This window comes from Prunus avium, chromosome 4 (genome assembly GCF_965620075.1).
Source record: "Prunus avium chromosome 4, drPruAviu1.hap1.1, whole genome shotgun sequence".
Taxonomy (NCBI): domain Eukaryota; kingdom Viridiplantae; phylum Streptophyta; class Magnoliopsida; order Rosales; family Rosaceae; genus Prunus; species Prunus avium.
This window is the reverse complement of record NC_142287.1, coordinates 31,132,281-31,144,839: the sequence shown is the minus strand read 5'-3', so window position 1 is coordinate 31,144,839 and position 12,559 is coordinate 31,132,281. Positions and strand designations below refer to the sequence as shown.

At 37.2% G+C, this 12,559-nt stretch overlaps 3 protein-coding genes across 5 annotated transcripts; 2 read left to right on the top strand and 1 right to left on the bottom strand.

Moving 5' to 3' along the window:
• Nucleotides 1–1,661: 1,661 nt before the first annotated feature.
• On the top strand, nt 1,662–3,642 carry LOC110761465 (uncharacterized). Of its 2 annotated transcripts, none has more exons than XM_021963943.2 (2): nt 1,662–2,746; nt 3,080–3,642. In XM_021963943.2, the coding sequence occupies exons 1-2, from the start codon at nt 2,066–2,068 to the stop codon at nt 3,458–3,460; spliced, it is 1,062 nt and encodes a 353-aa protein (XP_021819635.1). In that variant the 5' UTR covers nt 1,662–2,065; the 3' UTR covers nt 3,461–3,642. The 2 variants fall into 2 exon arrangements, with proteins under 2 accessions (XP_021819635.1, XP_021819636.1); XM_021963944.2 differs by having other exon boundaries at nt 1,663–2,750; nt 3,096–3,642.
• A 2,127-nt stretch (nt 3,643–5,769) lies between these two features.
• RHA1 (Ras small GTP-binding family protein) lies at nt 5,770–9,901 on the top strand. Of its 2 annotated transcripts, none has more exons than XM_021963945.2 (7): nt 5,770–5,999; nt 6,928–7,005; nt 7,102–7,269; nt 7,831–7,879; nt 8,137–8,210; nt 9,080–9,173; nt 9,535–9,901. In XM_021963945.2, the coding sequence occupies exons 1-7, from the start codon at nt 5,961–5,963 to the stop codon at nt 9,633–9,635; spliced, it is 603 nt and encodes a 200-aa protein (XP_021819637.1). In that variant the 5' UTR covers nt 5,770–5,960; the 3' UTR covers nt 9,636–9,901. The 2 variants fall into 2 exon arrangements, with proteins under 2 accessions (XP_021819637.1, XP_021819638.1); XM_021963946.2 differs by lacking the exon at nt 5,770–5,999 and adding an exon at nt 6,603–6,754.
• An 892-nt stretch (nt 9,902–10,793) lies between these two features.
• Nucleotides 10,794–12,460, bottom strand: LOC110761443 (Eukaryotic aspartyl protease family protein). Its single transcript, XM_021963912.2, has one exon. It carries the CDS (start codon nt 12,454–12,456, stop codon nt 10,996–10,998), a length of 1,461 nt encoding a protein of 486 aa, XP_021819604.2. The 5' UTR covers nt 12,457–12,460; the 3' UTR covers nt 10,794–10,995.
• Between the last annotated feature and the right edge of the window lie 99 nt (nt 12,461–12,559).

The following is a 12,559-nucleotide window of genomic DNA, read 5'->3' as shown; positions in this document are numbered from 1 at the left end:
TGAATTAATGTACAATAAATACTATATGTAGTTTTCTTTAGTGCAAGTCATGGAAACTGTTTTTTTCTTCTTTCTTTGGGGATGTCTGGTTCTGATATCTGGTATATGTATATGGACATCTCACTCACAACCATTGCCACCATCTTTTTCATCTCAGTCCAAATTAAATTAATGGCAGATAGGGGACCCGATTAAAATCATAGCCAATATAGAGAGATCACATTCACACATAAATGCAAGAGCCAAGTAGCCAAACTATCGAAATGACCATATTGCCCTTAAGTTTTTGTACCCTAATAAGTGCAGGCTAGAGTCCAAAAACTAAGAACGAAAGGGACTAGTCGGGGGTTTCATGACCCCATGGACCCGTCCTCTGGTCAAAACCCTAGTCAAAGCAACTCTGTCACATATACCAAATATGTACCCCCACCCCATGTCCTAGCTTGGGATGATTATTAATTTGCTGATCTCATAATAAATTTAAATGGACCTTAGTTCCTCAAAAGACGAAATTGACACCTATATTTCACATAAAGAACAAAACTGTCCTCTTCTAAAGCTCCAAGTTTTGGGGTTTTGTGGTAAATTAGCTTAAGCTAATAGGGTTTCATGGGACATAATGGGCAAAATATTATTTTAACATTCTTGCATGGTAGCATGGGATTAAGAGTACTAACTAAATCTAAATGATTAGGATTCTTAGTCATTTGTAGGCTTTTGATGTAGATTTATCCTGCTAGATCTTCCCCCAACAAAAGAATAAAAAAGGGTCTTTTTGCGCATCACCATGAACAGCAATGCTCAACCCATCATTGCAAGAAATTAGTTCTTAAGTTCGACCCAAAAAAAGAGGTACAAGTAAGTCAATTTTCAAGATATTAGTTCTTAATACGCAATTAGACATAATGAGCTAGCTTAAGTTCGACAGCAAGTGTAATTAAGTTACATATTACCAATCCATCTGGCCTCTTTGTCAAGGTTGATTTTATTATGTTCATTTAAGTGAAGTTCTCAAGTTCGAACTCCAATAACATTTTAGTTGTGTGTGTGAAATCTTTATTTCCTCTAATTTAGACTATCACTTGTACTCAAAAAAAAAAAGTGTAACAAGATGTTTAGAAGTCCTTTATTTTTTCAATATATTCTTGGAGAATTGTATTATATATCTTCTCTTTTAGCTGCGGTTAGGGTTAAAAAGAAAAGAGTCTAAATTCTGCAATTTGAACGGGCGTGATATGTCCGACCAAAAAAAAAAAGAACGGGTGTGATATGATGATGAGAGGCTACACCACGTGTAGGGGTAAGTGGTAGTCATGCATTGACTCTCTCTCTAATGCCAGCAGGCACTGCATCTTTTTCTCTGAAAATTTCTCTCTGAAATTTTTTGGGGTTTGTTGATGTCAGTTTGAATGGATTTACTTGGCCTTTTCTTATAATGGTACTCTCTCTCAGTCTCTCTCTCTCTCTCCCTCACTGTGGGGAGCAGTGGTTTGAATAAGTAGATTCAGATTTGAAACTTTAATCTTTGAAGATTTTATATGGTGCAAAATCAATCCTTAACCTCAAAAAGGTTGAAATTTTTAAGACAAAAAGAAACAATAATAAATAGAGAAATAAAAAAAGCATATGCTGCATATACATATGTGGTGAAAGCGGGTAGCTCATCTTTACTTCCCATATTTCTTCTCACTCTTTTAGATGCAAAAGCCATTAAGCCAACCCCTCTACTGCACCCACAAAACCTCAAACACTTCAAGTCAACATCAAGACCTCTTAACAGAGATGTTTAAGAGACATAGATCCTTTTTAAGGTATACTCATTAATGACCCTTTTGCCTGAATTAGCAATCTTATAGAGATTTGACTGGTTTGAACACCACAGCAACCTCCATCAAATCAAGCTCTCCATAAAGGACCTATTAGACCCTTTTTTCCCTCCTATTCTTTAAAGAATCTCTCTCTCTCTCTCTCTCTCTCTCTCTCTCTCTCTCTCTCTCTCTCTCTCGGTGTATATATTGTATGTGCTTCAGTATTCTTTAGGGGTGATGCTGCATGCATTTTAGTGATGGCTGATCAAGGAGGTAATGGTACTAGTAGTGTTATTATGAGGGATTATAGGAAAGGGAACTGGACAGTGGGGGAGACAATGGTTCTGATTGAGGCAAAGAAGATGGATGATGAGAGAAGAATGAAGAGAAGCGGGGATGCTGCAGGTAGTGAAACAAGATCAAGCAAACCAGCTGAGCTCAGATGGAAATGGGTAGAAGACTACTGTTGGAAGAAAGGGTGTTTGAGAAGCCAAAATCAGTGCAATGACAAATGGGACAATCTCATGAGGGATTACAAGAAGGTGAGGGAATATGAGAGGAGGGAAGGGAAGGAAGAAGCAGCATCTTATTGGAAGCTTGAGAAGAGTGAGAGGAAAGATAGGAACTTGCCTACCAACATGGTGCCTCAGATATATGAGGCTTTGGTTGATGTGGTGGAGAAGAGAGAAGCAGGCCATCATCAGATCAGAGTGGTAGGTGGAGCTTCTGTTTCTGGTTCCAATGTTCCCAATCCCACCACTGGATATGTTGTGGAGAGGCCTATTATAGGCACTAGTGTTCATCAGGCTTCACTGCCTCCTCCAGTTTTGCAACATCACATCTCAGTTCCACCAATTGCAGCATTGCCTCTTCTACCCCCAGCTCCATTGGCAGTTCAACCACCACCTACTCTTCCATACTCACAACCTATGCCCTCAGTAGGTACTCTCTCTCTCTCTCTCTCTCTCTCTCTCTCTCATTTGGTAGGTGTGAATTCTGTGTATCTTTGAAGCCAATTTCCCCACTGATACATTTTTTTTAATAAAAATTGTTCTTCCAATCAAAAGATAATGGAATGTAATTAATGCACCAAAAGACAAGTACAGTAGCTAGCACATTAATAATCTTTTCCATCATATTGATTATCCCATGGAGAATTAAAAAAAGTTGATTGGTACTGGTAATTATTGTGTGCATGGTAATAATTAATGGTATGATGAATTAGTATATATTGATTGGTTGATTTGGTGCCACATTTTTACCTTTTGGAGACGTGTGAAAGCTCAGATTCTGAGACAAGCCATGAGCATTCAGACTCACCAGCCAAAAGGAGGAGAAGGGCAAGTGGAGGTGGAGGAGGAGGTGGAGATCAAGGAACCAGTGGAACTGTAAGTGCAAGCACCTCAAGTGAAGTGGGCACTGCCATCTCCAGAGGTGCTTCCATGATTGCAGAAGCACTTCAGGGTTGTGAGGAGAGAGAAGAGAGAAGGCACAGAGATCTTTTGAGTTTGCATGAGAGAAGGCTACAGATTGAGGAAACTAAAACTGAGATCAACAGGCAAGGCATTAATGGTCTCATCGATGCCATTAACAAGCTAGCAGATTCTATCCATGCCTTGGCTTCCAACAAGAACCAATCACCTCCAAAGTAATCTCTTCATCATCATCTTAATTAAAAGTACAAATAATTTCCATTTATTTGTAAGATAAGATAGAGAGAAAGAGGGCATTTTATTGATCCCATTTGGTTGGTTGTAAATAATTTATAAACCCCATTAATTTGTTCTATTTTCCTTCTGATCATTGGAGAATCCCACATTTAAATTGTGTAATTTAGTTCAAGTTATTGGATTCACTTGCTAATAATTCTAATTATATGTTGGGTTTTTTTTTTATAAATTTTAAATTAATATGTTAATTAAGAAGCAAATTAGTTTGAAATCACCATGGACTTTCCAATAAAATCTGCAAACCATGGTGTTTACAATATCATCATCAAAGTAAAGTAGTTGGATATATATAATCTTCATCTCCGGCTGCACATCATGCCACTTATCTTTGGTACATTTCAAGTTCCTTCCACACAGAGTAAAAGTAGCTTGTCATATCATTATCTTTGATCTCCTATAGTCATTCAAAAGTTTCTCAAAGTCTTGTATATAAGAGAAATTGGATCCCATGCAGTCTCATTATATGAAAATCAACTTAATAGAGATTAAGCACAATATGGTATTTCTATATATAATAATTGGATAGTGTATTTCACGCAGCGTAAAATCAAGTGGGGATTGAGCTTGAGTTCATGTATCATTTATGAGGCACAGATGAGAGAGAGAGAGAGAGAGAGAGAGAGAGAGAGAGAGAGAGTACTGAGAAGCAGTACTGCAAAAACACACAGAGACAAGTGCTTCCCAAAAGACTGGTCAAAGTGCGACCAGTCAATGATCTCTCTGAGGGGAGAGAGATAGAGGATGCCTTTGGACTTTGCAGGACAATGACCAAAATGCCATCTTTTGTTGGTATTATTGGTTTCTTTGTATTCTCTCTTCTCTTTGTTGCTCCTCCTGTGAGGCTGTGAGTGAGTGAGTGAGAAGAAGAAAGGCTGTTGCAAAAACAAAAGTAGGTATCTGTGTGTGAGTGTGAGAGGAGAGAGGGTCATTATTGGCTAATTTGGTAGCCTCGCTGTGCGCTTCTGACAAAAGTTCAACTTTTTCCCTTGGAGGGCATCACAGGGAGCCTCGATACATAATCGCTTTTTTCAGCCCTTTTACCCTTTTCATATAAAAACAACACACACATTATATTACCCCCCTTTCTTTTTCTTTTTTTATTTATTTTATTTTCCTTTGTGCCTAATTTAATCATCTCATTTCCACTTTTTCTTTGATGAATAATCCTCTGCACTTTCAACAGAGTCCTTATTCCAACACAACACTGGTTTTTCAAAGTCAATACTTTTTCTTTTAATATATGTTATTTAGAGTTTAATTTGTTATGCATTTTTTCCTTCACATGTGATGTAAAGAAGAGTACGTTTAAACGACTTTACAATTTGCTTTTCAATCAACCTCTTTCTCATTAACCACTTAAATTATTGCTCAATTTCATTCATGATTTCAAAATGAGATGGGTTAAATTTACCTAACAATGAACTATTCGATTTTGAGATGGGCTAACTTTAAAACATATATGCTAACTATAAGAAGAAAAAAAATTCACATGGACTATAGCCCATGTTAGCCATAACATTGGTCCGTTCCTGTTTCATTGTAAGTCAGTGCATTTTTTTAGGTTACCAAACACCAATCTTAGACTATGGTCTAATTTAATTGTGAATAGCAAATTTGAGCATGCACCCCAAACCAAGCCTTACAAACAAAAGGACTTATAGCTCAAGTGGTTACTCATGCACCTGAAGTCGTAGGTTCGATTCCTCCTACCTAATAATATCAACTAGCTCTTAATGGTATTTTTCTTCTCAATGGTGTAAAAGGTCTCAAAATCAAAACCTTCATCCCCAATGATTAAAAAATAAGATAAAAAATAATATAAATTGGTAAGGCATCAAATGAGCTTGTAGCCTAAGTGATACCTCTGCATCCGAGGTCCAGTAATAAAATTACCCTTTTCTCAATATCACTTCTTAAAAGAAAAGAAAAAAACCTGAAAACTAGTAGGCCCTTCCATGAATATATTGGGCCTAATATTATTGTTGAGGCCCGTCCAATGACCACATAGTTTTAGTGAAGCGAAAACGTGTCCAAGTTGTTACCAAAAAAATAAACGTGTCCAAGTGGGAGCTGAGTAGACAGGCTGGGCTGGCCTGGGTGGACCTAAAAGCAAGAAGAATATTTTGTCCGTTATGCTCGCCACGTGGAAAACATTGCAATAAACAAAGTAAAAAAAATCTACGTAAGTCTCCGTAAAATACATGGAGCTTCAGTAAAAGTTCGGGTCTTTGTAGACTTGGCTTCAGCTTCGGCTTTTAGGATCCTTCCTCTATTGCCTTCTTCTGCTTCTGCTTGCATCAACAAACAAACCCCTCTCTCTTTCAACCCAAAAAACCCCTCTCTTTCTTCTTCGTCAACGTCTGCGTTCTCCCACAATTCTGCTCAATTCTTCAAATATTTCTCTCTGCAATCCGTCACTCTCATGGCCACCACTGGGAACAAGAACATCAATGCCAAATTGGTCTGTTTTTCTTCTTCTGTACAAAAAGCCCCCTTTTTTTTAGCTTTCTTTCTGTTTAATTTTATACAACTCTGTGATTCTGATTTGTCTTGATATGGTCCTGTCTCTGTAATTTCAATTGGGTTTTAGTTAATTTTGTAGTTCTGATCGGTCTGTGTATGATTCAATGAGAATTATGATGTGGGTTTGGTTTGTTTCTCACGGAAATTGTTTCGATGATCCATTACTGTCATATTTTTGTGATAATTTGATATGGGTATGATTCGATTTTCGGCTGTGAATTTTGGATTGCCAACCTTCCTTATCGCTTTTGTTAGTCTGCCTGATTGTGCATAATATTCAGATGCTTGCGTATTTTTATGACAGCTCATTTCTGGGTTTACGTTATATTCTTTGTGCGTTTGTGGCTTTGCTTTCATTAATTACAATGATGTGGGCTGAGAATAGTTCTCTACTTTTACTTTTAAACCCTGGAAATGGAAATCAGATACTATTATCTTTAACATGTAAATTTTGCTTTTGTTTTTAAATTTGTATTTGTGCCTGTTAGCATTCTGGCTGCAACAAAAGTTTATTATGTTTCGTAGCTGTTTAGACTGAAGTACTACTCTTCTGTGCTCTTGTTTATCTTGGTCTGGTTCTGATATTCGAACCCGTGGGTCTCTGAGAATGATAAACATACTGTGACTGCGCAAGTCTCATGGCTATCTTGGTCTGTGTGGTGTGTACCAGAAAAGAGAATGTTTGGTTTAAAGGTTGTCATTTATTTTAAAGTTGTTTCTTGAATATACTAAATTACTAATTTCTTTCTACGTAGGCATATGTAGTTTAGCATTATGCGACGAAATCTTTTATTTATCTGTTTATTGTTTTTCTTTGGTTATTGCCTTTAGTGATCATCAGAGTGATGTTTGATATTCTGCTTCAGGTGCTTCTTGGGGATGTTGGAGCTGGGAAGTCTAGTCTGGTTTTGCGCTTTGTAAAAGGACAATTTATTGAATTCCAGGTTGGTTCTGTTGTAAATTTTTGGGATTTCTACAAGTTTCAAATGAAGCCTTGTCTTTTTTGTCCAAACCTTTACTTTTGTTGTATGATATTATAGGAATCAACCATAGGTGCTGCCTTCTTTTCACAAACATTGGCTGTAAATGACGCAACTGTAAAATTTGAGATTTGGGATACAGCAGGTCAAGAGAGGTACCATAGTCTGGCTCCAATGTATTATAGAGGAGCTGCTGCTGCAATAATTGTGTATGATTTAACAAATCAAGTGAGTATATTAAGACAAGATCTCTTCTCCATTGTTTTAAATTTTAGATTTGCCTGAAATTTATTTTGTTGTTGATGGTGAAGTTGAGGATGAGGCATTGGACTTTTTGAAGCAAGTGGTTTGACCATTGAGGTCTGGGGCTAAAGCTGCTGCTTTCCCCACTTGCCCCATTTTCATTGAAATTTGGATTTATAGAATGCATCATAGATTTTTAATACCCATAATTAGTATATTGAAAAAATCGGATAGATTATTGGAGTGTGTAGGTTGTAGCAGAAAACTGAGTCAAGTAGTAAGATAATGAATTTCACTAGGAAGTGCAGTAAAGTTGTAAAGTTCTTTCTAATGATCTAGGGTCTTCTCTGTTCAGTTCTTTGACATTGTCAGTAGTTGGCCTTTTGTCTTGTCTTGCATTAGATCACTAAAATTAAAGGATATTTAGCCTTTCTGCGTTCAGATTTGATTCTGTCTGAATCGTTTTTGTGTTTCATTTTTTTGCTAGATAGGTTTAGTCAAATCCATCTTAAAACAGAAATTTAAAATTTATTTCTTCTCTTGTAGGCCTCATTTGAGCGAGCAAAAAAATGGGTACTGGAACTCAAATCACAAGGTATCTTTCGCACTTTCTTGTCACCTTTAGACATCCTTCTATTTATGTTTTATACTTGTCTCTTTCTTGCTATTTTGGACAATCATCATCAGGTGGTGATCGTTGGCTGTAACTGTGATTGTATATATATATATATATATATATGTATTCATTGATCGGGCATAGTAACTTTTGTATTTTTATTGTGGCACCGGCTTCTTTGTTTCTGCCAATATTATGTTAATTATATATAAATTTATTTTTTCCCTTATGTCAAGGCAATCCAAACATGGTTATGGCACTAGCTGGGAATAAAGCAGATCTGGTAGAGGCAAGGACCGTAGCAGCAGAGGTAAGTTATTATTTTTCCGCTTTGTTTTGTTTTCTTATTGGTTAAATTTCTATATCACTCATCATTTTCCTGTCAACAATCCTTTGTTCTTGTGATATGGATGATGGCCAGCTATCTTTTTCTTCTTTTCTTTGTTAACAATGTTAATTATTAGTTCTGAAAGTTTGAAGCAAAGTAACCAATTTCCTTAGTCTGCGGACTTAATCCAGATCGTGTATCCCAATTTGTGATACAGGGTTTTGGAAACTAGTGTTTCCAACATATCACAATGTATGGGGAAGAAGATATAAGTAAAGAAAAATTAAGGTTTTTAGTTGTTTCCTTGAAAAATTAAAGAGAGATTTTGACATACTTCAGTTAGAATCAAATAGCTCCAGACGTGGAGATATATATCCCAGCCAACAACTGACACATAACTTGTATTCTTATCCATTGAAAGACATAATGGATTGTAGTGGAAACAGACCAACTTAATTTTCAAATTTAGGAAGCCATTAAACAAACTCATCTTCAGGCTCCCTGTAGATTAAGGAAAAATGATTCAACAATTATTGGAGTTCTAATATGTCAACATCTGGAAATTGAAAAGACAAAGTCGCTTTTCAGGAGGGTTAGTGCCATCTTTAGAGAAATGAAAGAAAAAGAAACCTGGTCTCTATAAAATCCATAAGAAATTTTAAGAGCTTTTCAGATTTCTTTTCCTTCAATGCTTGTCTTGTGATCAATAAGAGGTTGCTTTAGAAAATAGACAAACCAAGGAACTGGATAATAAAGTGTGACGGGGTAGTGGAACTAATTTGACTAGAATCTGTTTGTTATATGTTTATCCATTTTGAGTGTTGCTCATATAATTGGTGCTGTTGTTGCAGGATGCACAGGCATATGCTCAAGAGAATGGCCTTTTCTTCTTGGAAACCTCTGCAAAAACTGCAGACAATGTGAATGACATCTTCTATGAGATAGGTACTTAAATGAGTTTCAAATTCATTAGTCCGTATCTGAATCATAAAGTTCCATATGTTCTATATGTTTGTGTTAGGATTATTTCTTTAATTTCCTGCTTACTTCACAAGATTGCTGTTGGGCATTGGGTAATTTATTCAGAAGTTTTCTTCAAAATACTTTTACTGGGCATCTTAGGGTCTTTCTAAAAGCCAATAGCATCTATCCATTTCCCAACTGTAAAAAAGAGCATCTACCGATTTCAGCAAAGAAATTGAACTGTTAAAATATGGATTTACGCAAGTGTCTTTCTGCATGTGGTATTTGTTTTATCGAGATCCAGTGATCTAATCATTATGGTTTCCGTCTGTTTTGGGTACAGCAAAGAGATTACCTCGAGTGCAGCCTGTGCAGAACCCGGCAGGAATGGTTCTTATGGACAGACCTTCTGAAAGGGTAGCAAGCTCATCCTGTTGCTCATAGAGGTTCTATGGTGCCTTCAGCCACTGCGTGCTTGGTATTTCCATAATAGTTGCGTAACACAGTGGAAATGATGTATCGTTTTATGAAGTTTCCCATGTATGTGTACATTTATTCAGATTTGTATATGCATGTTGTTTAGATACTTTCACAAAGTGTGAGAAGCCTATGGAGATTGTTTTTTCATGTAATGAAATGGTTTGGCATGCTAACTCTGATTTGCAAATACCCAGGTTTGGTAATGAATAATAAGAATTCTTATTCTTTAATGATAGACCAACATAGTTCAGGCAATTTGTAGCAAGCACATACACAATTATGCAGTAAAAACCAGTTGAAATTCTATTGCAGTTTATTGGTGTAATACTTCCATACTGCCATAAGCATTTGCAGATAAAGAGGTACCTAGGTACCTCGTGGTTTGGAGTAGTTTAGACTATCAGAACTCCTTAAACTTTTTCACAAAGTCGAAGAGTTATAAGATGGTCAATACTTGTAAGAATATTTACATAATTTTACATAAGTAAATGCCACTCCTTGATGGTCCTCCCATAGCTAGTTGCAACCATTTAAAGACCCTAAAGTCACTAAATACACTGAAAATAGTTATTCAAAGTACTGACTCATTTTGTAGGAAACTTAGTTTTTTTTTTCTTTTTTGATACAAATGATATTTTACCTTAATTTAATCTAAACCATACAGAGGGGGATTCGAACTTGGGTGCAGAGTGATTAGCACACCGCTCTCACCAACTTGGCTAAGTCATGTCTACATGTTTTCCACTAGTTCTTGAGCCTTCTCTATTCATCTATGTCAGTATTTAATGCGCATAGTTCTAAACTTATCATTGATATTGTGCGCATAGTAAGCTTATCATGATATTGACTGCACTATCATGATATAAACTCATAACATTTGAATATATGTACAATGGAAAAGCAATGTCATTATAGTTGCCAGAGATTCCTTGAACACTTTTTGGCATATATTTATGTCTCTGCTTGTTTATTTGTATCTAATTATTTTGCATGTGCATGGCCACATATAGGCTTCATTTCACCCATTAATTATAGAGAATATTACTAATTACTGCTCTCCACTTCAATTTGTTCCCTCCTTACCAAGCAATTGGAATAAAACCAGCTCATTTTCTTGACCTTCTAAGGCATGGAGATCAATTTAACAAAGATTTAGCCAAGTACAAAACAACCAAATACTAAATTCATCAAAGAAAAGGAACTAATAAAGAAAACATTAAGCAAAAATATCCAAACTGCCAACCCTCATTATTCTGTCTGCTGAAAATCACAACTGGCATAACAGCAAGAACTACCCACCAACTTCCCCACAGCTTGGGATCACTTATTTTTTGTGCAGTCCTTGAGAGGCCGCAGCTGAAGCGCAGTCCATTGGTTGAAACCCAATTCTCTCTTTCTCAAGGTCATAAACAACCTCTACATTTTGTTGCTGAAAGCTCCCAAACACCCCAGCTGGCCCATAATCTTCATCATCCATGGCTTGGAACAACAAGCATTTCACCACAGTGGAGTTGGCTGGAGCTCCCATGGCATAAAAGTGATTGCCTTGGGGCAAAACAAGACTCACATTATTCAAGAAATGGAAAGTGATTGAAGGAAATAGGTCATCAGGTTTTGTGAGAGTATTGATTGTGTATGGGACCACATAACAAAGATCAAAAGAAGTCTTTGTCTCCATCTCCTTGGCTCTAGGATATGAAATCACTGAGTGGAGAAGTGAGAGAAGGTTAGAGTAAAGTGGTTCAGGCAAATGAGTATAAGTGGTTCCTGAGTCAATTAACATACCCCCATTGCCTTGAGCATCAAACTCTCTCAAGCTTAAGGGCATTTGGGTAATTGCACTGGCATTACCTATTGTGATAGCCTCCAGACCTATGTAGTAGTTGTTAGGGTACATGGGACTCTTCAACATTGGAGTGAATTGCAAGTTTTCCTTAGAAGAAATAGCAACATCTCCTACAATTAATGGACTTGAAATATTAGGGTTGTTTGCATACTTGAAAGGCAAGAAACAATGAGAGAAGCCCTTTTGAAGGAACCCTAATTGGGATGGGAGGGAAAGTGATCCCCTACCAAACCCTGCAATCCCAATAGGCTCTCTATAAGTAGACCCAATGCACCCAAAACAAAACTTGGGAATTTCTCTCGTGACAACATTATCGGGGGTGCTACTAATTCCATGAACCCTAAGTGTGTCTCTACTAAGTGTCCCTGTGACAGCCCCACCTCCCCCATAAGTGTAAGCAAATGAAGGGCATGGTCTAGGACATGTGGCCTTAAGAAGGGTAGTGAGTGAGCATCCGGCTATGGTGCATGGATCGATAGAATTTTCTGAGCTATGGATGTCAAGGCAAAAGGAGCTACCACAGAGGTCTCTAAGTGATGAAGAGGAAGCAGAAGGAGAGAATGTGGGCATTAGTCTGTTGTTCCTATAGTCATCACAATCCATGCAAACAAAAGAAAGATTCCCACAAGGAACCCAAGTAAGATCACTCCCAGTATCCATGTAAACCTGAATGACTTGTGGGGGTGTCCCCAAGTTAAGAGATATCAAATACCCATCTCTAACTCCCCTCAAGGGCTCCATCATATCTGACACTTGTGATGGCATCTTTTTCGAATTAGCAGAGGCTTTTGGAATGGGAAGGGAAGTATAAGAATGTGTTAGACCAAGTACCAGGGAAGTAGAACTTGGCTTCTGCTTGGCTAGGGTTTGGTTGAAGTTCAAGAATATTGCAATGGCTAGAAGGAAAAGGAGAGTGCAGGTTTTAGTGAAGGCTGCCATTGGGATCAATGAAGAATAGAGTCTATAGAGATAACGTAAGTGAGCTCAAAACTTAGCTTATATAGTAATGAGCTCAGCTCCTCTAAACAAAAGAACAAACCAT